Below are 26,388 nucleotides of genomic sequence, written 5' to 3' on the forward strand. Positions count from 1 at the left end.
ATGAAAATGGCAGATTCCAGAGATATAAGAGGAAGAGATAAACGGTGGGGAATTAAAATGGTGTGAAGGGAGAGAAAGCATGAGGAACTACTATGAAGACATGCAGCAACACATGTTTCATAGGAAACTGGATGCAGGAGTGTTGCATTTAAGTTGTTGTGTTAAGTGTTGCACTCCTGTGGTGTGTCTGGCTGGGCTGGAGGGGAGGAAGCAATGCCCTTGGCTGTACCAGAGTACATTCTTACCAGGATGACTGACAGATTGAGTTCACAAACATGAAAGACATGCTCTGACACGTGGGTTTTATTGACTGAGAGCGAGGGTGGGAAGGGTGTTTGCACATGCCACCATGGCCTGGAAGAATCCCCTCCCAAGCTCCTGAAGTAAAATTAACCTGAGGAAACAAAGCATGTCTCAACGATGTGAGAAAGCCTTCTTTTTCACTTATTGCTCAGGTGTCATGACCCCAGATTTTTACCATTGCTCAAAAGGTCTTTCACCTGCAATGAATCCTAATGGTGGTAGTCAGTGATACATTCCTGTTGCCCCTGCAAGTATCTGTACTGATGGTTTTGCCATCTTGGTATTTGAACTCTGACCAAGTAGGCAGAAAGGATCGTCAGCCTGAATCAGCAGCAGATCAAACATCCTTCCATCTCTTTTACTAAGCTTTCCTTGCCCAGACTGTCTCTCTGTTGCTCTCCCTGCAGAGAAGCTATATGATTTCATCAGTAAAACGAGACCAGCTCTCCAGGCAAGCCACAGACTTTTGGCATAGGGTAAGAGGCATTGTGCCTTTCAGGATTTTTCTCTGTCAGAAGTGCAGTCTTTTCTTGCAGCAGTTCCTCTCACCTTTGCATTATCTGGGTTCTTCTAATATGCTTATATGTAGGTTTTGTTGCTCTTCACTCTCTACCACCAGATAGCTCTGTTCTCTCTTCCTTGGGATGGAAGTAACACTGTCTTACTGGTGGAGAAAATGGGGCCTCTAGAGATATTTTTAGTTGCTCAGATATCTCAACGAAGTAGGAGCCCACTTAACATTTGCAAAAGAAATAAGATGTTTTATATGAAACTGGAAGATTGAATGGGAAGGGAAACAAAGGAAGGGGAGAGCGTAGAGGCAGTGGCTTTTTTTCTGTTTTTTTGATAGTTCTTCCAGATCCATATATATGTGAACACTGAAAGGTGCCACTGTCCCTTTATTTTTTCCTGGAAAAATTGTGTGTTTGATATCCATCCAAGACAGATAAAATGGAGGAAAATGGGACATAGGTGCCAGGGGCTCACTGTTCTGTTGCTTGCTGGGCAACAGCAGCAGCTGGTCACACTAAGTTTGATGCTTTGGGCAAAATAATTTTATTGTACGTTTACTGCAAGTCATGGGATCTCAGAGGTGATCCACTGTACATGGAATTGCCTGAGGATGATCAGTTTAGAAATGGCTTTGTAGGTCTATGTATCTGAGTGTAAGACTGCCATCAGTCTGGTGCTATCCTCTCTGTAACACAGACTTTGCCTTCAGTGACTTCGGAAGCTTTTGTATTGAGCTTTTGTAGTTCTGGTAGAATCGTAGACTTGATGAAGTCATGCCTAAGCTGGCTGGGAAGTTTGCTGCTTAACCCACTCACAAATCAGCTGGTGAGCAATGGCCTGTTTGGGAGGGAACCAGGGTAAAAAACTACCATTGTCTTGCTTTGAAGATCTGGGCTTTCTCTTAAGACCCTCCACAATTTCCTCCAGGCCAAACCAACGGGCTTCCTCTAGTTCCAGGCTGTTCACACTGATCTGGAAAGAATTGAGAGAGTACCAGTTCCTTAAATCAGATTTAAATGTGGGCAGTGGTACTTGGCTTGTTCTTGCACTCACAAAGATCCTATGCCAGAATGCCCAGAGTGCTTTATCTATGCCTGAATTAAGTGCTGATGCCAATACAGGAAAGGACATTACTATCCACCAGTGCTTTGTTGTCTTGGTTTCTGTAGGGAAGCCACAAATCAGGTAGCCCTATTCCACCATGGCACTGGCTTGCAAAGTACTAGTGGCGGAGCACAGTAATTAACATGAGATAATCTGCATGTTCTATGGCAAATATGATATTAATACTGGAGAGTACCTCCTCTACAAAGTTCAGAGGAAAGAATATAGGGGTCTTGGGCTTTGGGCTTGTGTATATACAGTGACCTGTGCAAAATCTGGCATGTTGCAACAGAAGATACGATTATTTTGAAGTTTGTTCTTCAGTTGTAGAGAAAGCTGATGGAAAACTGCAGTTAGAGAGGATCTGATGCTCTCCAGACTAAAGCCTGTGGACTGAAAGAGATTTTGCTACGTAAGGCGGGCAGTGAAATGCCTCAGGGGAACCTGAGTCTGCTCACCTCAGCCTGCTGTGCTCTCACCAACGTGTGACAAGCTATCATTAAGCAGCTGCTGGGAAAGGGCCAATGCTGAGAAGCTGAGTACCAGAGTGCCTCCACCTCCAGGCCCACCTCTTCTGCCACCTCTCGCCGGACTGCCTCCTCCACGTTTTCACCTAGAAGCCACCAAAGTTAGGTAAGGACGGCCTGGCCTCAGGGCAGCAAACCGTGGCAAAGAAAATGTAGGCACACTAATTTCTGAGGTGTTCCAGCCCTGACTGCTCACGCACACACAGGAGCTCCGACTGTGCTGACTTGGAAACACCTGTCAGCAGGATGCTCAATTAAATTTGTCAACAATGTTTACCTCCCTTAAACAGAGGCATTCAGAGACATTTTCGGGTTTGTCTGTATACAGCTGGTGGACAGAATAATGCTGCCTCTCTTCATCATTTCCCTCTTTAAGCCATTTTCCCTCCTGTAACAAGAGGTCTGTAGTTTTTCTTCTGAGCTAGACTGCACTAGACACAAAATGGACTAAAAAAGTATCCGGGGTTCTAACCTGGGGAGTCTTATACTTGTATTTACCATCAGGGAGTAGAGCAACTGATATACACCCATAATTCCCATTCTCTTCAGACACATACAGCTATTTTGAAATTCTGTCTGAATGGCAACACCAATCTGCTTAGATCCAGTATGTTTTTCCCTGATATGACCTATGTTTCCATCCTCCTCTGTGAACAAGCATTTGCTTGATGTCCCATTGTTCTGCCCCCACGCCCTGCATGTCCGAGGCCACCACGCTGGATCAGAGACCACCTTACCCACGTCACAGAAGCCTGACAGAGCGGTGTACATCCCCTGGGGAAATGAGGGCTGTCGTGCAAGGAGGCACCGGCTCCCATCAGACACCAAGGTGATAACCACTGGAGACATCTAGCAAATGCATCAAAAAGCAAAGCAGGGAGTTCAGACCAAACGAGTAAGTGCAAATTGTTGCTTTTCCTAGCTGGCTGGGGGTCACTGGATGAACAATGAAGAAAAAGTACTGAGCTACATGCAAAGCACTCCTGCTGCCTCTTATGGGTCCCCCTCCATGCAACCCAGCAGCGTTGGCTTGTCGCCACAGAGGCCCTGTGTTGCTTACCTTTGCGGTTCAAGTGCTCACCTGTGGGTAGTAAGTTATTCCACTGGCATGGCAGACACGCTTGCTGCCAGCTACGTTTTTCTGAGTGGGCTGCCCAGTTTTGCTACAGTACTGGTGGGAATCGTGCCACCGGAGAAGGGACTGGGCCTGCGAACACCAAGAGAGAAACACAAATCTTATTTATACCTGGGGCAAAGAGATGATTCAGAGCTGTCTCCCTGAATGATACTTTGCTGTCTTCTCCCCAGCATGCAGTCATGTGGATAAACTCTGATTATGTTTGGAAGCCTCAGAAAGGTAAATTAAGTATGGGCACTGCTTTGAAAAATGGCAGATTCTGCAATCGATGTTTCATGCTTCTTGCTTTAGTATCCAAATTTGAGCATGTTTGGGGGAGGTGGGGAAGAGTTGTTCTTTCTTGGGATATAATGGCAGTAGTAATGGGAAATGAACTACTCTAAGGAGTCTCCAACCCTGAATACCTTCTTGAAAAATAGCCCAAGCACCACAAACATTAAAGAGCAGGAAAAGAAACATGGGCTATTTCTACTTATGGGTCAGGACAGCCAATTTTCACACATAGGTCTTTTCTTAGGACTTCCAAACATACGGCATCTGCAGAGGAACAGTGAGTAGTTCTAAAAGAGCAGCTCTGAGAGAAGATCTGTAAGTTTGTTCATGAAATTCAGTTTGCCTAGAAGATTATGGGAGACTAGTGCCTGACAGTTGTTAAGCTGAGGACGAACTGGGATTGCTGTGGCTCCTGATAAGATCAGTATGTTTCACACTGGACATAAAGCAGGTTGATGCTAAATGGCTAATTACTGCGGTCATTTTTAAGCCACTTGTCTGTTTCTCTTTCCGTTGTGGCTTGCTTTTGGGATCGCAAATTTGGGAAAACTGCTGTAATTTATAGTGTGTTTGCACCTAGGTCACTGAAAGTGTACAGTAGGTACTTCCACAATATGTATTAAATCATAAAACAATATGGGAGACAAGGAGAAGGGTTGATGAAATTGCAACTTGTTAAAGCAAAAAATCCTGTACAATACCGAAGCCAACAAAGGAGAATCTTTCTCATCCACTATGAAGAGAGCCTTTCGTAAGTCAGTAAACGATCCCTTGAGTTCAGACTCAATGACTGATTTCTCCAAGGCTCCTGTTTAAAACAACAACAAATCTTTGATCTCATAAATTGCAGTTGTTATCCCAACTTTACGCCCTTCATTGTTCCGGTATACAATTTCTGGAAGTTCCCATGGAAGTGACATCACACCAGTGGTAATATTCCCAAATGTTAAGTGACCTGCCAACAGCCCACCTTTACTAACACAGGAACAGCTGTGCAGTTCTGTGGCTTTGACCCACCACGCTCACAACAGCTCCTACGGAGACTCAACCGAGTCCTCTTTGGCAGTAAATATTCACCCAATAAGGACTAGAGATGCTGCCTAGGCAGCATCTTCATCTCGGTGCATCAAATGTGATGCTGACACAAATGGACGAGGAGTCATCCCAACCTAAATCCAGGGCAAAGTGTGGTACGTGCTTGTCTGAACAACCGATCAGCACCGACTTCTCTATCCACTGTTCAGTCTCTTTGAATTTCTCCAGGATCCTTTTCATCTCTAAACAGCAGGGGAAAGGGGAAGAAAAAGCTGTGACGAAAGCAAATTCATACAACCATGATGCTCTGTCTGGATCTTCAAGGCACATGCAATCTTGGCTCAAGGCAGGGTGCTCATGTGAGAGAGGGGACCAGACAAGTGGTCCCACCCGGATGGAGACCAAAAGTCTGGCTTTCTTCCTAGCTGTTGGAAGTTTTGACCATGTCAAGCTAAAGATGCAAATGTCATAATGCTTGGGGAGCAGCTGTCTGTTCTGTTTCTGTCCTACACCAGCCAATACCCTTCTCTCAAAGAAAACTTTTCCTGCGTTACGCCAAATAACCTTTGTCAGTTAGACCTTGCTTGTTTTCCTGCCAGCCCTTCCTCTTCAAAAGGCATGGTCCCAAATGTTTAAAAATGATCATCTCAAAACAGATCAGGTATCTCTTGATACCACATGTGTGTGAAGAGCATAAGCTTGTGTCCGCATGCCAAGGTTTTAACTCTAAACAGTCTTTGGTCGTTAACAAATAGCGTGCTACATATAGCAGAATGTTCCTGCACAGCTTGATAGATTTTCAACCCCCATGTAAGGGGTTGCGTATTGCAAATGACTCTGTATCATTTCAGCTGTGTGATCCAGGAGGCGTTTCTTTCCAGACACCTGCTTACCTGCTGCACTGAGCTGTGGTACCAAATATTTCTTCCCAACTTTCTGCAGGAAGGGGGAGAGATTGTGAAAGAGGTAGAAAGTTCCTGAGGTCTGGGCTTGTCTACAAAGGCTATCATCTTCCTTTAGCTCACTTAAGTATCTGCAGTGAGAAAAGAATTGGGAAGATGAATTCAAGGTCATGTTGAGATTACCTGTGTTACGCTTATTTGGATGCATTTATTTTGCACAGAGCAGGGGGGCTGTAAGGACAGTACAGATTTTAGGTATTCCAAATGCTTCTAGAGTTTTCGACAGCTGAGCCTACTCTTTGGTCAGCTGTCACCTTTAGCAAAGGTGCCATGTGACAGAAAATACTGCAGTTCTTACTACCACACGAGTAGCCTCAAGTCTTAGACATCCGAGAAGATCAGTAACCCAGTCTCTTAATACAAGAGGTCTGCTTTATAGACATGATCATTTGTGTGCAGGAAACCTTGATCTTCCCTTTTATCCCCCCAATCCAGATGGCTCCAAGTCCTGTTGGGCAAGGCTACTGAGCACTTCAGATGTTGAATACACTTCCCATCAGGCTACATGCATCACTGCAGGGTATGTTCTACCTGTCATACTGACGTGAGGGGTAAAGACCAAGCTGAAGTCTTAGGGTCCAGCCAGCCGGGGCCTGAGCTAGGAAAAGCAATCGTTCGAAAAAGGGCATCAGGATATGCTTCTTTCAGACTGAAGCAGTATTTAATATGAGGTGAGCAGCATCACTTCAAGTCTGCCTTGTATTTTAAGAGATCTTTAGCTAGGTCAGCAAGCATAGGCATTCATTAACAGACCTTCAGCCTGAGAGAACCAGTTCTTATCAGTGGTGAAGGGAGTGGAGAGATTTTGACTGTAGTCATTTACAGAGCTCACATAGCATTACTATATTATTGCTGAACTGTTAAAAGATTAATTCCTGGGTTAGGTTCAGGTAGGGCTGCTTGTGACAGTAGACACAAGAGTGCAAACTCTGGTCTTCTCACTGTACACAAGAATCAGATGAGAACTTACCTCATTTTTCTAACATAGGTGGAGTGTAACCTGCAGAAGAGAGAGGAAGCTCTTCTATACACTGCTTGATAAATCGCAGCCATAACCAACACCTACAGGTATCTGTCTGCCTAAAAAGAGAAGTACAGAATGTAATGCAGTGGCCTGCAAAGTTAAGTTTGATTTAAAAGGTGCAATAACCCACTGCTACCAGAAATCTCCCTCTTGCAGAGTCTGCAGAATGCTGACATCTGCTTTCTAAAATTACCACTTTGGTCTTAGTCTCTAGTCACACACCAAACCCAGTTTCAGGCAATTTTTAAGACTATTTAAAGATAGCTGAGTTTGTTTCCATCTGTGAGTGTGCACAGAAGGTCTTACAGAAATTGCTATAAGACTAGGTTCAATGTTCCTGTCCGAAACTCCTGTATCCCTGGGGAAGAGAGCAGTGAAGGTGGCTGCTCTCTTGTTTGTTTCCTACACAGTTGTAATGGCCTCGATCCAACTGAACGTCCTATTGCAGCACACAGTAGATCTGTGGGAAAGGCACTGATGCCAGAAGAGAATGAAAGACAAAATATCAGCTGCGGAAGAGAATTCCCTGATTTAGACGGGAGACAGCAGTTGCAGCTGAATTGGATCATCTCCAGCTATGAATGTTTTTTGTGCCAAAGGATCCTACCACATTTTCAGCTCAGGCAGTCACAGACTGCCGTTTGAACTCAGTTTCAAGAAAACAGCCAGAAATGCTACTATCCCTAGCATTCATCTGAACAAAAATGAAGGATTATGATTCATAATCCTTAATGATTATTTTGAATATTTCACTTATCAAGCATAGAACTTGAAGCCCTTTAAGGAGGAAGTTATGTTTGCTTCGATTTACAGACACATAAGCAGTGCCAAAGAGGAGCCTGTGAGTCCTTCCTTTTGGTAAAGGTCAGTGATGGCTCCCGAGCCTGAGCAGAGGCTCCTATCTGTACATGGAGGCAGTTTCTGTAGCCAGCAGTGTGGAGGCTTCGCCTTGCAGCTTCTGACATCTCTGCCCCGGATCCCTCTTTCCCACTGTCTCAGCTGAGGGTGGTCTTCACCGGGACGATCCCCGGGGAGACGGGGGAGCCAAGCCTGCTGCGGAAGCCGCCGGGGAGAGCATCGGCGTCCCTGCTCGGCGCTTCAGCTGCAGCAGTGGAAACTCGGCACGCTGCCGACGAGCTCGGGCAGACACGTGCGAGGACGGCGACTGTCGCAGAGACCGCGCCTGAAACAATTTTGTGGTGTGACGATTACGTGTCCGTCACTTCTCCACCCCCCCGTCTCGTAGAGCCTGGCGTGTGAAAATCTCCAGCAGAGCAGCCAGCACTGAATCGAGGAGTTTACAAACAGCTCTGCACTTTGCTCTGGAATGAGCGGCGGTATGTGACGGGCTGGGGACAAGAGGAATCGCTCGTACCCGGAACGATGAAATGCAATGTATGCAGGCGTTTAACCCCTTCCTTCCTAGGAACACAACGCCAGATTTTGGTTAGGATCCCTGAAAACTCAGGGGCAGTAAAAACTTGATCTCGGGAGGCCAGCCCAAACTCCCCTGTCTTGCCTGCGAACCTCACCTACGCTGTACAGTGGGCAGGAGCTGGATCTCGGCCTCATTCCCCACGCGTTTTCCCCACTTACTGCGCGCTGTGCAGCAGGAGCGCTGTCTCCAGCAGCAGGGATCAGCTCCGCCAGCCCCGCGCTGACCTCAGCCCGAAGCGCTGCTCCTACAGCAAACGGCGGAGCAGCTGTCTCACCGGCTCCGAAACGCTCTTCCCCCACTGGGAGCGCTGGGAAATGGAGTTCTGCACAGGCTGCTCGCAAGCCCTTGGCAAAGCTAGATGGCTGACTGTCTGCTCCGGATTTTGACTAACTCCTGGAGTTAGTGAGGCTGCCTGAGAGCAAACTCTGTCCCCCCCCCACCTGCTTCATTCCATCAGAAATCCACATGCTGTATTTTGCCAAGCAGAAGTTATTACAAGAACAATGCTGCTGCTGCAGTAATTTGAGCTGTTCTTAGCAGAGGCGTTTGTTCCTGTTAGTTTCCTTCTTTTTTATTTTTTTTCCCCCCCCTAAGCTTCTCTGGTTTTCGTATCAGTAACATAAGAGCATTGTTTAAAGTTAGGGACCATATGTTCTCAAACAAGAAAATATGCCAAGAGCTGTATATATCTAAAGGATGGAGCTGTGTAATGTTCAAGCACCCAAACCCACAGCTGAATTTGCAAGCGAATAGCTGTGATTAGAAAGCGCACTTTGCCAAGACACATGTCAGAATAATTACAAATATTTTTCATGCCTTTATAACTGAACAAACAGATTCCTCTCAAGTACTGAAAACATTATTCTGGGCTGGAAACTACCTGCCTATATTTAGCACAAAGATAATTTTATAAATATATGAAAATAAATATTTTTAGGGTAGCGTTTTGCTTTTTGGTCATGAATTGAGACGTTCTAATCGAGAATTCACGTAATGTAATTTGAGAACACAGCTTGTAAAAATAATAAATAGAACATGCAGGGAAATAGCACTCTTGTTACCAGCGTTACTTCCCAGTTTAGGTTTAATTATGCTTGACTGCTATTTGTGTACTTCCTGAAACAGAGCAAGCCCAATCTTATTAATCCACTAGGCTAATTGGATTAATGGACAAAACACATCTTCCCTTAATAAGATAAAGGATTGAAATATAATCTCTAAGGGAAGTATCCACCCTGCTGTTAAAACAAACAGATTTACGGACCCTAACTGCCCCCAGAAATGGATCTTGCAAGAAGAGCTGGCTTTAGAGGGAAGCAGTTGGGGGCGATACTTTGGACCTCAAATCTCGGGACAGCCTCTCAACCTTCTTCAGCCCAAAGCAATAGGTCATTTGGTAAGGGCACCTCTATCCATGTGGAGGATTAAAAGCCAGAGCACTGTGCTGCAGTGTAAAGACTCCTTTGAAAGCAGTGCAGTGCTGTAGCCTCTCATTGCTATACACAGCTGAAAAAAATCATGGATTAGCCCAATCCTGTATACCTGGCCTCTGTGCTGTGTGAAGATATGCAGAGAAAATAAGATTAGAGTCACTTCTGTGACTGATCTGACTGGTGGGAAGCCATGCAGTCTATGCAGAGATTCCTTGTGCCTTCCCCAAGGCTCCATACACCTGCTTGAGATTGCACGTTGCCCAACTAAATATTTCTGCAGCACATAAGCAGGGGACATGATTTTGAAAATAACAGAGGCTTTCTCATCATTTATTCACATAATTATTTAATTTAAGGAGCATAAATATCAGTTGTCACTTCAGCACTGAGTTGCTTCTTCGTAAGTATTTTTGAGCTGGGCTCTGAGTTGTGTGAATTGCATCTATAAACTGTTATTTGCCCCCTGCAAATACTGTACTCCATGTGAGACACAATCCTGTGAGTGAACTGAAGGCTTGGCCATACAATTGCATCTCTGACAGCTTCCTGTAGCTTACTAATTTGAGCTTTGGCAGGCCACCAGAGGAAGTGAATCCCTGAGACTCTCCTGATGCAAGAAGAGCAAACAAAAGGAGCAGAGAAGGAGGACACAAGCAGTGGGAACAAATACTTGTGATCTCTTACATGGACAAGATTGCAAAATAGGCAAATCTTTGGTCCTGTGTTGCCAAGATGTTTTTTTTAAATCTAGGTTTGTAAAATACTCATATTGGTATTAGTAGTTGGTAAAAGATTTTTCAAGCCAAAGAAGTGGTTGGAAAATGTAATACTAGGCTAATAATGGTTATACTAGTAATCTTGCTTTTTCTTGCTGTTCTGTTTTGTGTCTTTCCAGCTGCCCGCAATGAGCAGAAACAAGCATTGGAATTGCTAACAGCTGGGCCTTGCAAAACAACTGTTAATTGCTTTAAATACATAAAATTAGCAAACTTGCATTGAAAACTTATGGTCAAGCCACAAGAAATCTCTTGGTAAAAAAAATATTTATTTTTTAGGAAGAGACCAAGGAAAGACAAACCACTTCTTTAAAGAGAAAGTTAATGACTACTCTTTCCCTCTATCATTAAATTTTAGATGCAAACTAACTAAATCTGGCCTTGCTCTAAAGTTAGACTTGTTGTGTATATTATGTACATGAGGGAGTCCTACAGTTTCTCATACTTGGGGTGGGGACCTTGAAAAACAGAAACTGTCTAATTTGATACTGCTGATTACATTCTGTGCTCCTAACACTTGCACAGGTGTAGAGGAGACACCGTAACATCTGAATGACATTTTAGTAGGATTTGCTCATTTCAGCTTATTGGGGTAGCATGTGTGTGCTTTGTCTTTTCCCCTCCCTGCTGCGGTCGGTTAGGGAAGATCCTCAAACTCTGGCACTGATTTGCTGCACTGCACAAAATAACTGATGATACAGAATCCAGTCTCTTGACTGCAGGTAATGACTTCATTTTGGGAGCAGACTAGCACTGACACACAAGCACCGTTTGACGAATGTGTGTGAAACTAGATGAGGCTTCATCTCTTTACAAAGGGTAAACCAAAGCTGTTAATACACTTTAAAAAGCTAAACAGTAGTGTGAGCTAGCTCAGTATGATATAAAGAGGACTCACCTGTGTCTTAAACCCTGCATGCAGGTCATGGCCCGCTGTCTCTAAAAGGATACTGAAAAACTGGAAAAGGTTCAAAGAGGACAACAAGCATGATCAAAGACTTGGAATACGGCCACTGCAAGGAACTAGGTAGGCTCTGATACTTCAGCCTGAATAAGGGATAGGTACCAACTGTTTTGTGTCTCTTCCCATGCAGGAACCTGGTTAATCAAATCTAACTAGCTGGAGCCACCTTCCCAGTGAACAAACGGAGGTGGTTTTCCATGCCCTGGCTAAGGGATGGCACAACTGCTAGGTAAAGGATGTTGTGGATGCAAAACAGTTCTAACTCAAGAGAGGAGAAATACTTAACAGAGAACTCTGTTGAGGGTTACTAAATAGATGGACTGCATCAGAGTAAGAACATCCCTAAGTTAAAAGTGTTTGGAGGCTATGACAGTATTCTAGGCAGTGTGGGCTAAAAGAAAGCTTTGGTGTGAGCCACTACAGTTGTGCTCTTATGAGGCCTCTTGTGCTTCATTCTTGTTTCAGATGGAGCTTTCTTTTAGTATCTTCCAGCTTAGGGCCTATGGAGTGCTTCTACAGGATTGCTCAGAAAAGGAAGCGCGTTGCTAGGCTTGTGCTTGCCTAAGGAGTCAGTGTTTCTGCTAGAAAGCACACAGAGCTCTGCAAATCCTAAAGAAAGTCTGAAAGCCACTTGTTCTGCTGCAGTTCTCTCTCAAGAAGTGTTCCTGCTGCACTTGTAGAAATAGAAACTGTTCCTGTTGCACTTGTAGAGATAGAAAGTGCTTCTTAACAAGGTGCCAACATAACAAATTGCTCTGCTGAGGCCTGCTTGAAGCTGCCTGACCCCATCAGGATTTGACAGCAGGTGATAATGCACAAGTCCAGCATAGACCAATTTCAAACAATCTTTTAATGCAACTGGAACATCAGTGACTATGCCAGAGTTGAGGAAGGCAGGAGAAAATGAGTCAGTACTCTCTACCTAACCAGCAGAAAGCACTGGTAAGGGGCAGAAATAGAGTCATGGAGCAAGACAAGGCCATGACTATTGGAAACAACTCTCGTTTGGACTGCTTGGTAGATGCCAAAATCCTGGGCTCCTTTTAGCAGAAATTTCTTTGCCTTCAGCCCCATGCTGACCAATACAAGCGAGCCCGCTACTAAAAATGCTAATAAACTTCTTGTTGTTGTTCTCCACTGTCTGCCTTACTGTCTAAAAAATCTGAATAGTGCAAAAGCTGATGAGAAAGCAGTGAATCTCGCTAGAAAGAATCTGAATGCCTCTACAGTGTGGGAGGTTTTGCCAAATCTCTAGAAGCTGCTGTTAAATCTCTGGCTAGATATTATGGACTCTTTGGATAATAGGGCTTTAACTCGATGCCTCAGCTAGAAGCTTGGATATCGTTCCAGTGTTTCCTGCTAGTTGTAGGAGTTGTATTTCTGTTGGAAGATGACCAAAACGAGAGGAAAGGAAGGCTTATTTTTTGACGGATAGTTCCGCTAAAAACTGGCCTTCTTCCTGCTCTGGCGCAGCAGCGCTCACAGTACTGGCAATGTAGTTGGCTGTGTGGACACATCTGTGTCCACATCTGGACAAGAAATGACTAAATTCACTTAATGCTGTTGTTTGTTTCTCGTATGAGATATGACATATCTCATAGTCTTCCCCAAAATGGGGCATAATACCCGATGTTGTGATGTTTGCTCTTCAAAAGACATTGCTGAGGGAGTTGAAGCTGAGGTAACAGTTTAGGTATAGGGAAGAAATCTTAGCTATGGATCATGCTGCGACCTCCAGTTACCTCTTATGAATGAGGTGATTTTAAGCCAGTGGAACGTAACCCTGCTAAAGAATGTGTGTTAGAAGGAGATTTTGACCCATTATGTCTTTGCCAGCATTCTGTAATTGTTGCTGTGAAAGCTTTTCAGGTAGGGGTGGCCAAAAATGTCTGTACTAAAAGAAGGAAGATCACAGGCTGGCTAGGCTAGTAAGAAGATGATTCTTTATTTAAAGTCCACATCTAAAAGGAAAGGAAAAAATGCTTAATGAATGTCCCAGATTCTAATTTAATTGCTGGAACTACAATGAACAAATAACTAGTTTATTTATGAACGCCTAGAAAACAAAGAACAGTCAGCATAGATCTGTCATGGCAAGACACATCCAAGCAGCTTAATGTCTTTCTGTGATAGCCGAGAGCTCTCGTGCGCCAGAGAGGGGTGAGGGTGATATGCTTTGTGATACAGCTGTTGATACTGCCTTGCGAGGTGCCTTTGTGATCAGCAGTTTAGATGAAAGCCCTGGAAGGAGGGGGGGGCTGCTTCAGAAACGGCGCTTAATGAAGGTACCGTCAGTCTGGAAGCATCTTCACCAGGGCTTTGCAGGAGAAGACTAGTGAAAGTATTGGCTACCAGCAAGGACGAGGATGATGGAGCAGAAGGTATGCTGTGAAATACAGCAGATGACACCAGCTGGAGAGCAGGAGGTGCAAGGTTGGTTTAGAATCGGAATTATCAAAAGAAATTAAAGCACCAGTCAGAGATAAATGAGATGAGACTCAGTGAGTGTTAGCTGTGCGAGCAGAGGAGGAGAGCTGGCTAGCCAGCCTGCCCCAGAAACGAGAATCTGGGCAGATTATACTGAATTGTGCATCCAACATGAATCACTGATGACATGCCGTTGTGGTAAAAAAGCAAATGCCGACTGGAATGTCTATTCAGAAGCATCGGCTGGGAGCGTGGAAGCCATCCCCTCCTCGCTGGGGCTGGCGAGACCTCGGCAGGAGTGCGGGCCCAGCTCCGTGTCCCCTCGGGGGAGCAGAGGGATGCAGCCGGGGGTGGGAGTGGTGTGGCACGGTCCCGCCGGGCTCAGCTACCCGGGCAGCAGGGCGAAGGCCCGGGCAGGGCTGCAGGCAGTGACCACCACGGCTCCTGGCATTTTCGGCCCTTTCTGGGTACTTTTACTTCAAAAATGCCACTTTCAGCTTAATACTTCTCGCAGTTTTTATTGTCCTGGTGGAGGTTCCCATTTTCATCTAATTTATCTCCCCCTCTGTGACTGAAAAAGAACCCCACGCATTTCGGGTGTTGTCTTGCTGGCGGCGACCAGGCGCTGCGCTCCCCGGGAGCGCGGCGGGGGGACCCCGAAGGCCGCGCGCCCACGGCGCCCACGTGGACCGGCGGCCGCGGCGCCTGCGCAGTGGGTCGGCCGCCGCTGTGACCGAGCTCACGTAGCGCGCCGGCCGCCAGCCCCGCCCCGCCTAGCGCGAGACGGGGGGGGCGGGGGGGGCGTGGCCTGGGCGCCTATAAAAGCCTCCGCGGGGCCGGCTGCGCGCGGTTGGTTACGCCACTGGGCAGCTCGAGGGTGTCTGTTACAGCCGCCGTCCGCTCCGCGCCCCCCCCCTCAGCCGCCGCCCCCTTAGCCGCCGCCCCCTTCGCTCAGGTGAGGCCCGGCCGCCCCCGCTTCTCTCACCGGTGGCGGCGGGGGTGTGTGGGTGGATCAGGGGGACGGGGCGGCGCGGGGGTCTGGGCGCCGCGGCGGCCGCTGTGTGGGCGGGGGCGATACGTGGCAGCGCTCCGCCGCTGGCTCTCCCGGCGAGGGGCCGGTGCCCCGGCCCTCCCGGCTGTTACGTAACGGGAGCCGGCAGCCTCCGGAGGGGGGCGGGAGGGCGCCGCCGCGCCGGCAGGCAAGCAGGGCCACGGTGGCCCGCCCGGCTTCCCCGGGCTGGTAGACTAAACGGTGCCGCCTGCTCCTCCCAGGAGCCGCGGCCGTGCGGCCCCTTCCCTGCGCCTGGCGCTTAAACGTGGCCGCCAGCAGCTCGGAGCCCCCCCCTCCCCGCCCGAGCCTCGCCGCCCCTCCCGGGGGTGCGCGGCGCTCGTGGGCTCCCAGCCGCCGGTCCCACCCCAGCTCTGTGGTACCTCTCGGGCTGCTGGGCACCCGCCGGGAGCCGGCTGGTCGGCAACTTTCCAGCCGCGGGCGGCTGCTGCTGCTGCTGTTGGGACTGAATAAAAGGGAGCTACGTGCAGCTGACGGCCGGCGCGTTTGTGCTGGCTTTGGCGTTTAAGAGCGCTCGGGCACTGAAACGATTTAATGCTCGGACAGATGAAAAGTTACTTTGCATAAGCACTGAAGGGGCTGCACCAGTTGTCACACGCTGTGTTTGTAAGCACGGGCGTCGTATGTAGTGATTACATCGTGAGGAATAAGGCTTATCTTGATTTCCCTCTCTTTCTACTACTTTGGATTGGATTCAGCCAATTGCGTTATGTAAAACCGATCTTGCATCAAACTTTGCCATAAGCTATACCTTTGAGCAGGTATCTTGATAGGACCTAACCTGACTAGAAGGAAAAACTCCAACATGGAGTCTTGAGGATGCTGTTGAATGAAGAGAAAATAAAATGTCAGATATGCTTAGAGTAAATCTTCCAGTTTACCTGAAAAGTGGGATGTTCTTAGAGGAAAGATACTTTGGGGTTACAGAGAGAAGGTATCAAAAGCATTGCCCAGCATTCAGTTTCACAGATTTCTTTCTGCTGAACTCAGTAAGAGGAGTTGCAGAGGTGCTCAAGTGCTTACGTGTTCATCTACTTTGGATACCTAAAGATTCAGTGCTCAAGGTTTTAGTAAATGAAAGAAGCTATCGGTTACAACAAGTACATGAATGTTAAATGCAGCTTCTTAGGATGCCAAAGACTATTCAGCTAAGCATGCAAACAGTACTGTGGCAGGGGTGGAAAGTGAAAGTAATGACTTCCCAGTTTGTTTGGGAAGCGGAGGCCTGCTTTTGGGGTAAGAGATGTTCTCTGTCTTACTGTTTTGCACTCATTACTACTTGTGGATCATTGTTGGGTACATTTGAATGTCTTGAACCATACTACAAAGCATGTGATTTGACCTAGAGTACACTGCACTGCTGCTTAATTATGTGCTGACAGAACCAGTACTGATTTTTTTTTTTTTTCTTTCCCCCTCCTGGGACTCAAAGTAACAGGAATATGCCTGAATCTTGCTATGCTAAGAGTGTTAATTCTGCCATTTAAGTAGTGGTTGTGGCATAGGTAGGCATATCTCTTCTAGCTGTTAATTCATTTAGAAGCTGAAGAAGCAGCACCATTTCATGAACTGCTGTCCAGTGGCAGTGCTGTCCTAAGCAGTTCCTGATCTGCACTCTTCATGTGGGCGGGTATGTCTGATAAACCACAACAGAAATTGAGTGTATGGGGGGGAAAATCACTACCTCACATCCCAGCAGAAAATAGGTGATGGGGATTGGTTCCCTTTGCTAATTTGCTGTATGGCCCTACACATGATGGGTCGTCTACTGGCACAGCTCAGGTGGTGGTGTGGAGACAGGAACTGCAGAAACTTGGGTTGAACAACAGGGTTAATGTATCCATTAAGAGCTACGGATTGAGCCAGAAGAGAAGAGCAGCTCTCTGACCTGTAGGGATTTAAACTTTGTTGCATAATGAATGGTTTTAAAATCTAGCATTTAAAGGTGTGATTTTGAGGTGTGCACATAGATTAGAAAATACCCAGTACAGTTTGAAAAACATGAAGGGTAGATAATGAGTAACACTGAGGATAAATAAAGTTTTATGGGAGGAAAACTCTGCCTCCATGTTGAGGTTGATATAGATAAGGAAATTTTTTTTTTTTTAAAGAAAGTGGTCCGAAATAATACACTTGTTGAAAAAACCTTACTTGATAAATTGTGTCTGTTTAACTGAGGAAAGACTGTAAATAAAGTCTGTGCTGAAACAGCATCTTTGCTGTCACTTGTGCTGTGTGTTTCTAGGCAGTGTTCTTGCAATAACTTCAGAATGACTTGCTGTTCCACTCGAGAGGAGCAGGCTTTCTGCTACTGCAGAACCACCTGTGGGACTACAACTTCAGCCTAAAAGAGCTCTCGTCTGTTACTATTTTTCAGCTATTGATCATTGGGACTGTCCTGCTTTCTTTATAATCACTCTTAATATCTGAAAACATTTTGTATATCTCGATAGATAGTCTGCTAGTCCTTGAGCAGAAGGATAGCCTCCTGCTTGTTGTGTCTAATAAGATAAGTGCTCTGCTCTATTGCCAGTGTTCTTTGTCTTGGCTTAGAAATTTAAAACAAGTGGGCTCTGAGAGGGTTGTGTCTGTTCAGTCTTAGTCTGGAAGAAATGAAGGGAGAACTTGCTTTGGTTCCTTGGGTACAAATCTGTGTATGCACACACCTGTTCTATAGTCAGATGCATGAATGTTGTCTTCAAGTTGGCAATAAATGGTACTTAAAACACGTCACCTACTTGACTGTAAAATTGATTCTCATCTCTTATTAGATTATTGTTACTTATATTACAACTTTGTCATTAAAAAAAGCTCTAAAACATGCCATGTTCTTTTGTTAGCAGCAATTCTAGAAAATCTTTCTTCTCTTACTGTTTGGATCTTAATTTTAAAATAGCCTTTAAATATAATGTGCTAGAGAACTTAGGGAACTGGATTCTAATGTTTCTGTCATGTGAGACTGTTAAGCAATTATGACAGCTAAATGTTCTTGGTACTTAGTACTTACTCTGGGGAAGTTCTTTCCTTTTGTGTAGTGTTTCCAGGTACATTGTGTCATGAGACTGTAACTTGAGCTGTCCTTGGGACAGGAGAAGTTTAGTGTAGTGAGCAGCTATCATTTCTGGTGCTGTCCTTTTCCGCCCCCCATCCCCCAAACTCAGCTCAGTTTAACTGATTTTTTTTTTTTTTTTACATACAGTGGAATACAGTAAGGATTGTGAGAGTGGATCAGTATTTAAATCAAAAGTTGAGGATCTTGGTGATACAGTTTTCACTCCTAGCCTTGCAGCAGACTTAATTTTGAGGAGGTCGCTTATTTGTTACCTAAATAAAGAAGCTGTTTTGGAATTAAGTTAGAGCTTAGAATAATTCCATGTTGAAGTACACCCTCAGTTTCCACTTTCTGTCTTGTTTTCTGGATCCTGGTAAGCACCTGGGAGCTTGGAATTGGCAGTGAGGAGACTTGTGTAATAAGCATCTTCAGTTAAATGCTTCAGTCTTCGGTCACCAGTTAGTGTGACCTTGGTTGTTGTGAGGTTATATCACCCTCTGTAGTTTCTCTTCACTTTTCCTTGTGCTTGCATGGATGCTATGTGCACGTCCAGTCTCCTATGACTCTTGCAGATTGTTTCTACTTGTAGAGCAGAGCTGAACTCTTTAGAAGTCCTCAAAAAACCTGCCTCTAAGTTTCATAATTTGAAATGGCATTTGTTGTGTATCCCTACCATTCGGGGAATCCTGTGCTGCGCTTGGCAGTATCATTTGTCTAATTGCTGCTTTGTTTTACCTGTATCTACACATTTGTTCTTAGCTATTTTTTTCCATTTGTTTTTTTGTTCTGCTCTACCATGTTTTACTGTTCCAGAGTTTAGCAAATGTACTTCTTATGGAAGGTCAGAAAGCTCCTGTGTTAAAGCTGTCAGCTGGACTCCCATTTCTGTATGTGGATAGTGGACTCCCTCCTCTCCAAGGCACTCAACGGCCATCTTTGTGTTTGCCTGAGGGACATGGCTGAGGAGGAGAGTCAAACTGACAGGAATAATGTAGAGAGGATTTTCACCTTGTTTTACTTCATGTCACTGACAGGAAGAAATTAAGCCTACTTATTTGGCAGCTTGTGCGTCTAGGAGATTTCCAGCATCTATCTTAACTGAGCTTTATTTTCTTTGATTTGGGAACCTGTAGCTGATCCTTCTGCAGTAGTTTTGAAAGCTGTGCTACTTGGCAACTGCTGTTAGGGCAGCGAAAGCTTGGCTGGCCGCTGCCTTGGGCTCTGTTTCCAACTCCCTGAATTCAGTCTGGGAGGGAAGTAATCTTGGGTGGCTGAAAGCTATTACGGGAGTCTGAGTCCTTGTGAATGACAGAAAATCTGGAGACTGCAAAAGGAGAGAAAAATGAAGTTGGAAGTGACCTCTGGACGTCATCTAGCCTAACCTCCTGTTTGAGGCTGGGTGAGCTTGGAGGTTAGGTTAGTCTGCTTGTCCTGTTTAGTTTTGAAATTCTTCCAAGAATGGGAAATCCAGTTTCTCTGGGCAACCTCTTCTAGTGCATAACTGCTCTCACTGTGAGAAACTTTTTTTTTTTGTACCTACTTAGAATTTCCCTTGTTGCAATTTGTGACCATTGTTGCTTGCTCATCCTGCTGTATGCCTGTGAAGGTATGAGGAGGGAATAGGGTTGCAACTGTGTTCAGAGTCAGCCCGGTTGTTGGAGCAGGCTGTAAAGGCCGGTAGACAAGAGGAAAAACTGTTTTCAACGCATGCTACTCAAACAGGTTTTAAGGCATCACTCTATCATGCAAGGTGGAAGACTGTCACCAAGAGCCGTAGGTGGAGAGGAGGCATTGTTTTCATCACCTTTTGGGTGTTTTTTTGTTTTGTTTGTGTTTTAGAAAAGTTTCATATTGATTAATAGTAAAAAGTAAACTTTCTGAAGCTTTCCTTGTGTTTCACTGAGTGCAGTAAACAAATAGATCAATGAATTCTGAGTATAGATAATGTTAGCAAATATTTATCATGTAGTAGAACTGTTTGTGCTTTGTAATTGATTCACAGATATATTAGCTTGAGTGCTGAATGAGCAGGAGGCACTTGGCTTTCTGCAGAGCAAAATACAAATTGAGCAGTGTTTTTAATAGGAGTATGGGTACACATTAGTGTCCTTGAGCATGTGGATACAGCTTCTTTTAAGTAAAGAGTGAAATTCGCCAGCAAGAAAACTCACTTCCAGGTATGACCTATTAATTTACAGCAATTACTCAATTGGAGCTCTTGTTTAACGAGACTGATGTTAGTCACAGAAGAGGGAGGTACAGTTGTATAGATGTTGCCATGATCCCTGGTTTATGCTGAAAGCTAGGTAAGTGTTACAGGCTGGCTGGAGGGTTGTATATTCATTCATTGTGTTTAGGGCTGGAGTTTCACAAATGCATTAAACCTGTGCTGCTACCGGAAACAATTTTGCCTTCCTTTGCTGTCTTTGGCTGCCAGTTCCTGCCTCCAAATTGCCCTCTTGTACTGGCATGGATGTTACATGGCTATATAGTGAACTGTATCAGAACTGAACCAGGGTGAAATGAGTGACTGGGGGGGGAGGGATTTTTTTTTTTATTAGTTATGTTTGAAATAGTCTGATTTAGCTTGTTGCCTGGCTGCCTGTGGAGGGGATGAGCAGGCGAGGAAGGAGGTGAGGAATGCTGCTGTGGACAGCAGGGCTGGTTTAGAGCACTGGTGAGACTGAGGTGCCTGACTCTACTGGGGGAAAAAGCAGGACTCCAGGCTTCCCTCCAAGTTTTTACTTTACAACTTACTTTCTGCCCGTGAATGTGTCCAAATGTTTCAGCCCTTCAATTTTGGTCATGCAGATTTCAGATGATTTACAGGAGTTGGAGATCGTGCTGCTTTTCTAGGCTCGTATGAGTTTCCTGCTGTTCCTGTTAGTGCCAGTGAAACTGTGCTTGCCCTGTCCAGGAGGCAGTCCACAGAGTCAGTAAATCTAAACCCTAGTAGCATTCTTTCTGTAGTGCTAGAGGTGGAAAGGAAAGGAGCGAACTGCTTCCTTGACCCTTCAGGTGCAATATGAGAAGAAATCCTGCACTCTGGAGTCAAGGGAATATTTCCTGTTAATACCTCCACTTCTGGGTGGGGTGATTTTTCTTTGGGTGCGACTTCTACGCTTTCCTGATTTTATTTACACCTTATGTGAATGGCACACCTGGTTTTATGTTGTTCACTACCAGTACTGTCAACTTGATCAAAAGCATGTTACTTTCTTCCCTAAATAGGGTGAGACACTTTGTAGCTGGACTTGCCTTTTGATGTTTCTTTTTTTTTCCTTTTATTTTTTTTTCTTCATTAGTTGTCTTGCTGTTGGAAGAGTTGTAAAACAGTTTCTGTTAGTACATGCGGTTGGTTTAATTTTTCTGAGCAGATACAATACATGAGAGTTTAAGCTTTCATGTTTGGAAAAAAGTAAATCTTGTGAATTCCAAGACAGCGTAATTACTATCAAAGTATGCAGTAGTGAGGAAATCGTAGTCTGTTAAAAGGGTTCAGGATCTTGAAAGGCTGAGAGGTTGGCAGCTGTTTGTGGGAGAAAGTGCTGCCTGTAAGCCTGCTATGGACTTACCCAGGGACTGTGAACCAGCTGACAGAGAAACCTTTTGTATCAGTATGGAGGCTGGCTTCATGATGGTGGCAGCTGAAGAGCAGGAGCATGCAAGTGACTTACTCTGTGGACTGGTTGTATAGGTTTTTCATTTAGGCCTGTTCCACTGGCATCTTTTCGACCAATTGAAGGAAACTTTTTTTTCATTGGGTGAATGAACTTTATAATATGTATTTTAACTTGTTATTATGGTTTTTTTCATATGTTTGGTCTTGGGTTTTTTGGTGCTTTTTGTGAAGCAGGTCTATCTATAGAGTGTCTTAGATATAAAAAAGATGAAGAGTGTTTGTGAAGACCCTGTCTCCAAGCTATTCTTTCTTCTCTTACCACAAAAGACAAAAGTATAAAAGTCTGCAGAAGGGCATCAGTCGTCTGTGAGAGCTGCACAAGCTTATCAAGATTCTGCTACCTCAAGAACTAGTGGCAGCCCCAAGAGAATAAACCATCTCTTTTGAAGGTAGATTCAACTCTCTGGTGAATAGGGATGTTTTACCTACTTTGTTTCTTTTGTAGGTACGTGGTGAGGTGACAGCTACTCAACTATGGCATTCAACGAGATTTGGTATACCGTAGCCCTTGGACTTTTGCTGCCTTTTTCTTACGCCCATACGGATTTCTTCACTTCCATTGGTAAGACATGCTTTGGTGTATATGCTGCATAGCCGAAAGAATTTATTGGCGGCTCTCAAAACTGGTTCTGCAATGATGTGTTAATGGCATGCAAGGCTTTAATCAGTACAGAACTAAATCCACTTACACGGTCTTATGACCTTATTGACTTCTTTTGGGAGAAACATGTTTTGAGTTAAGTCAGTCCAGTTAGTCTAATGACCCAGGCTAGGCTTTGTATTCATTATGTATTCTTATAGGTATTGACTTTTAAACAAAATTTTGGTGTGCACTGTTGCACTTATGTAGAAGTAAGCAAAACAGCTGCTGAGGCTACATAATGATACCAGTATGTCAGTGTACTCTCTCTTGGGTTCTGATGGCCTGTGACACAGCTGAAGATGTGGACTGTATCACTTCATGATGAACCCGTTCAGCTGCCTCCTTGCAGAAAATGAAGCAATTATTAATTAATAACAGAGTGTGTTAGGAGACCCATTGAAGTAATGCAAATAATCTTAAAAATAAAACACTGGATCAGTATTGTATATCAAGCATGAAGTCTTTGTATACTTCTGTAGCTTTGTCTTTCTTTGCTCTATATTATGTATGCTTGGATGAAAGATTACTCTGTTGCAACCTACTTCCTTTTCCAAATGAATTCTAAATTAGTTCTAATAATAAATATGTGATACTACGTTAACTTCCATGGCAACAAGCTTGGTCCCACATGAGATTTTCTCCTTCAAAAAAAAAATAAAAGGCAAGAAGCCTTACTCAAATACCCCTTCAGGATTATTTAAGCAAATGCAGAAGGACTTTGGGGAAGAAAGAGTTGAAGGGGGAAGAAAGTAGAAGAGAGGAAGAATGCCTCTAATTCTCAGTTTTTCTGTTTCTCCTTGTCTGACCAAACTCATTTGTTTTCTAGGTCATATGACAGACTTAATTAATACAGAAAAAGATCTGGTGGTGTCACTGAAAGATTACATCAAGGCAGAAGAAAGCAAGCTAGAACAGATCAAAAAGTAAGAAGCTTGTTTCACAATGCTAATAGTTAATAATTTGAGTCCACCCTTATGTAAAAAGTGCTTCCCAAGGCTGATTAAATTTGTGGAATTTTTCCTCTGAGGCAAAGCTTAAACTAGCAGTTTTTGCCGGGTTTTTGTCCTAAGTTATTATCTCCAAGCCATTGGTTTGTTTTATGCAGCTTTCTAATGATGAAGTCTAATCAACCCGTGATATCTTTCTGTATGATACCTTCACTGTAGGACTCCTGCTTGCATGTAATTCCCGAGGTGATGTAGTTCTCTGATGATTTGCTTAGTGGAAACTAAAACCCAAGTAGCCTCCAAATGAGTGTTACAAGGACTGCAATGATAACACTAGATGTAAAAGCGCTCAAAAGCATTGGTGTGGTCATATTGCTCATGAGTGGCTAACCAATGAATAGTAATAACCCACTACAAGAACAGAGTCTCCTTCTACGTGCTACATTTAGATTTAAAAGTAAAATAAAGCAAAATAAAACTTCTTTACTGCTTTTAAAAATAACAAGAGACCTGACCGTTGCCATTACTATGTTGCTCAGCTCTATAGGTGTGAGGACCAGAGCCCCATATGTCAGATTTTATCATAGCTGAAAATAAAAAATTTTGTATCACTGAACAGGATGGTTTTCTGGCTTTCAAAAATGTGTATAAATCTGTCATGAGGATGTTTAAACAGTTTTAGATGGATGCATGAACTTTATTTTAGCCTTTGTGTATTACATTCTGCTATCCAGGAAAAAAGATACTTCTGTCAGACTGTATTTATTTTTATCACTTAAAATACAGAGTTGGAATTGCTCACAGGTTTGGAATGTTATAAGTATATTCTTTACAGCTACACATTAAGATGGGAGCATGCTGATTGGACATCCAAAAGTGTGTAAATACAGCTTACCATGTAAGCATTGCAGCTCTGTTTTTATTATATTAAAGGTGCTTGCTGTCAGGTCAGAAAAGTTAAAATAACTGTCACAGAGAGATACAAGAACCTGGAAAAAATGCCAGCATCGTTTGAGTCTGTTGGGCTCTGTACGTTGGCTGAAGGATATTGGTAGCTTGTCTTGACTTAAACTCAGTGAAAGTTGGTAATTCACTGAAATACAGAGGATGGCTCACACCTTGTGAGTGGCTTGTGGTGGAGGCTTTTATGAAACAGAAACTACTTGAAAGAAATTCTGGCCTTGTGGTTGTGGCTCACGATTGCAGTGACTTTCAGCTACTCATTAGGTTTGATAGTCATGCAGTGGGAAATGTACGATGGATTTGACCATGTGCAACGTGAATGCACAATTAGTTGAAATTGGTTTCTTCAGACTTCGGCTTGCTAGAAGCTGGAGTTGGTCCATGGGAGCACTTTGAGCACTCCATTTTGGAGGGAACCCCTTCGCTCACATTGCTGCTGGCAAGAACCCAGACAGGGGCTGTCAGAGCACAGGAAAACAACTAAAGACAGTGTTGGAAGAGTGAATGCAAACAGTGGCACCTTTAACAGTTGTAAACATCTACCTGTCTTGGGTAAAGCAGGAAAACTTAATTCAGGCACACCAAATTCTGGAACAAGCTGAATGCCGGCTCGTGTACAGAGTTCCCTCCAGGCTACAGATTTTGTATTTGCTTTATATTGGTGTTGATGTTTGGTATTCTCTGTGGGGTGTGGCTTTTTTAACATTAATTTATCCTGTTTTCAGAATGTTGTTACATGTCTTCATGTTCTAGATCTGCATTGTTTTGCATAGAGAGGGGAAGACATGTAGTAGCATAGCACTGGTGCTTATAGCATGGATGTGCTTGCTGACTTGAGACTGGAGCAGACTTCCTGGATGTTTCCATTAAAATGACAGATGAACAACAGTTGTTGTTGAAAGGTGTGCTTGTTTCAGACTGCGTTGGAGTTGTGAATGGCTTATGTCACTGACAGTGTTAGAGACGTTTGTGGAGTCAGAACTATAGCACCAGAATGTTGATCTGGGCACCTCATTTGGGAGCGTGAGAACTACATGTTTCTTAATACAAGCTTACACTATGGAAGGCAGTTTCGTGGTGGGAGGCAAGGGGCTTATCGTAGATTTAAGAGCATGCATCTAAACGTGAAATCATTTGAGACAAGTGTTCTGTATTTGAACTACCTTATTGTAAACTTTAGAAAAAAGAGCAGTTAAAAATAAAAGATCAAAAATGTGGGTAAAGCTTTGTTTTTGATTAGTCCTGCATGAAAACTCATAATGGAACTGCTGGCATACTGCATTTGGTATTTGTAGGAAGGAGTTCCTTCAGCAGTGTTCCAACAAAGACCATAAGAGCAATGCAACATTTAGGCTGCAGCTAAGGAAGAAGATTAAAAAAAAAAAAGAATAGAAAAAGCCCCTTTTATTCCTTCTAGGAGAGCTTTATATATAGATAATGTAAAAGCTTGCAATTTGTGATAGGTTTTTTATTAGCGAAGACTGTCGGGTAGATTGAAATCAGTTTTATAGTGCCTTGGCAGACTCTTGTAAGAGACTTTAGTAAATGTATATTTTCACTGTAGATGGGCAGAAAAATTGGATCAGCTGACAGATACTGCTACAAAAGACCCAGAGGGGTTTTTGGGACATCCTGTAAATGCATTCAAGTTGATGAAACGGCTTAACACAGAGTGGGGTGAACTGGAGAGCCTGGTTCTGAAGGACATGTCAGATGGTAAGTGTGCCTGTAGTAAGAACAAGGATCACGTTATAATTACATTTACTTGACTATGTCTTTCACATGTCGTGGTTTGAATTAGATTTGTAAGTCTGCTTCTGAGGTGCTTTCATAAAAAATAATCCTAGAAGACCTGCCATTTTGCTGTCAGTGTGCTATAATTTGAGCTTTACAAAAATTTAGGAAAACTGCGATGTTTAAACTGAATAATCTCCTTGGATGCTTTAAATTTTGCAAGGGATCAGGACTTCCTTCATGTACTCTCCCACTTCTTGCAAACTAGTATTTTAGGAAATTTCGTCTCTAAGTGTGATGACTCCGTTGAACTGGAAAAAGGGAGCAAAACTCTTCTGAGTGCAAGACATGTGGGGCTGTCTTTAAGTATGGTCAAGTGCT

General features: G+C 44.1%; 2 protein-coding genes across 8 annotated transcripts in view; one reads left to right on the forward strand and one right to left on the reverse strand.

Annotated features, from left to right (window-relative positions):
• Positions 1–1,219: 1,219 nt before the first annotated feature.
• Positions 1,220–15,367, reverse strand: NUDT13 (nudix hydrolase 13). 4 transcript variants are annotated; one of them, XM_072871653.1, is made up of 9 exons: positions 15,349–15,367; positions 6,826–6,935; positions 5,787–5,926; positions 5,028–5,135; positions 4,560–4,666; positions 3,529–3,654; positions 3,185–3,296; positions 2,379–2,533; positions 1,220–1,788 (listed from the first exon to the last, which is right to left on the reverse strand). In XM_072871653.1, the coding sequence occupies exons 2-9, from the start codon at positions 6,906–6,908 to the stop codon at positions 1,594–1,596; spliced, it is 1,026 nt and encodes a 341-aa protein (XP_072727754.1). In that variant the 5' UTR covers positions 6,909–6,935; positions 15,349–15,367; the 3' UTR covers positions 1,220–1,593. The 4 variants fall into 4 exon arrangements, with proteins under 4 accessions (XP_072727754.1, XP_072727752.1, XP_072727753.1 ...); XM_072871651.1 differs by lacking the exon at positions 15,349–15,367 and adding an exon at positions 8,476–8,650; XM_072871652.1 differs by lacking the exon at positions 15,349–15,367 and adding an exon at positions 8,412–8,650.
• The window catches only part of P4HA1 (prolyl 4-hydroxylase subunit alpha 1), a 38,084-nt gene continuing 26,445 nt past the window's right edge, over positions 14,750–26,388 (forward strand). For all 4 annotated transcript variants that reach the window (XM_072871647.1, XM_072871648.1, XM_072871650.1 and 1 more), the window contains exons 1-4: positions 14,750–14,872; positions 22,166–22,282; positions 23,190–23,286; positions 25,838–25,989. In XM_072871647.1, coding sequence (XP_072727748.1) covers positions 22,195–22,282; positions 23,190–23,286; positions 25,838–25,989 — 337 coding nt within the window. In that variant the 5' untranslated portion in view covers positions 14,750–14,872; positions 22,166–22,194. The remainder of the gene's footprint in view (positions 14,873–22,165; positions 22,283–23,189; positions 23,287–25,837; positions 25,990–26,388) is intronic.

This window comes from Ciconia boyciana, chromosome 8, assembly GCF_034638445.1.
Source record: "Ciconia boyciana chromosome 8, ASM3463844v1, whole genome shotgun sequence".
NCBI lineage: Eukaryota > Metazoa > Chordata > Aves > Ciconiiformes > Ciconiidae > Ciconia > Ciconia boyciana.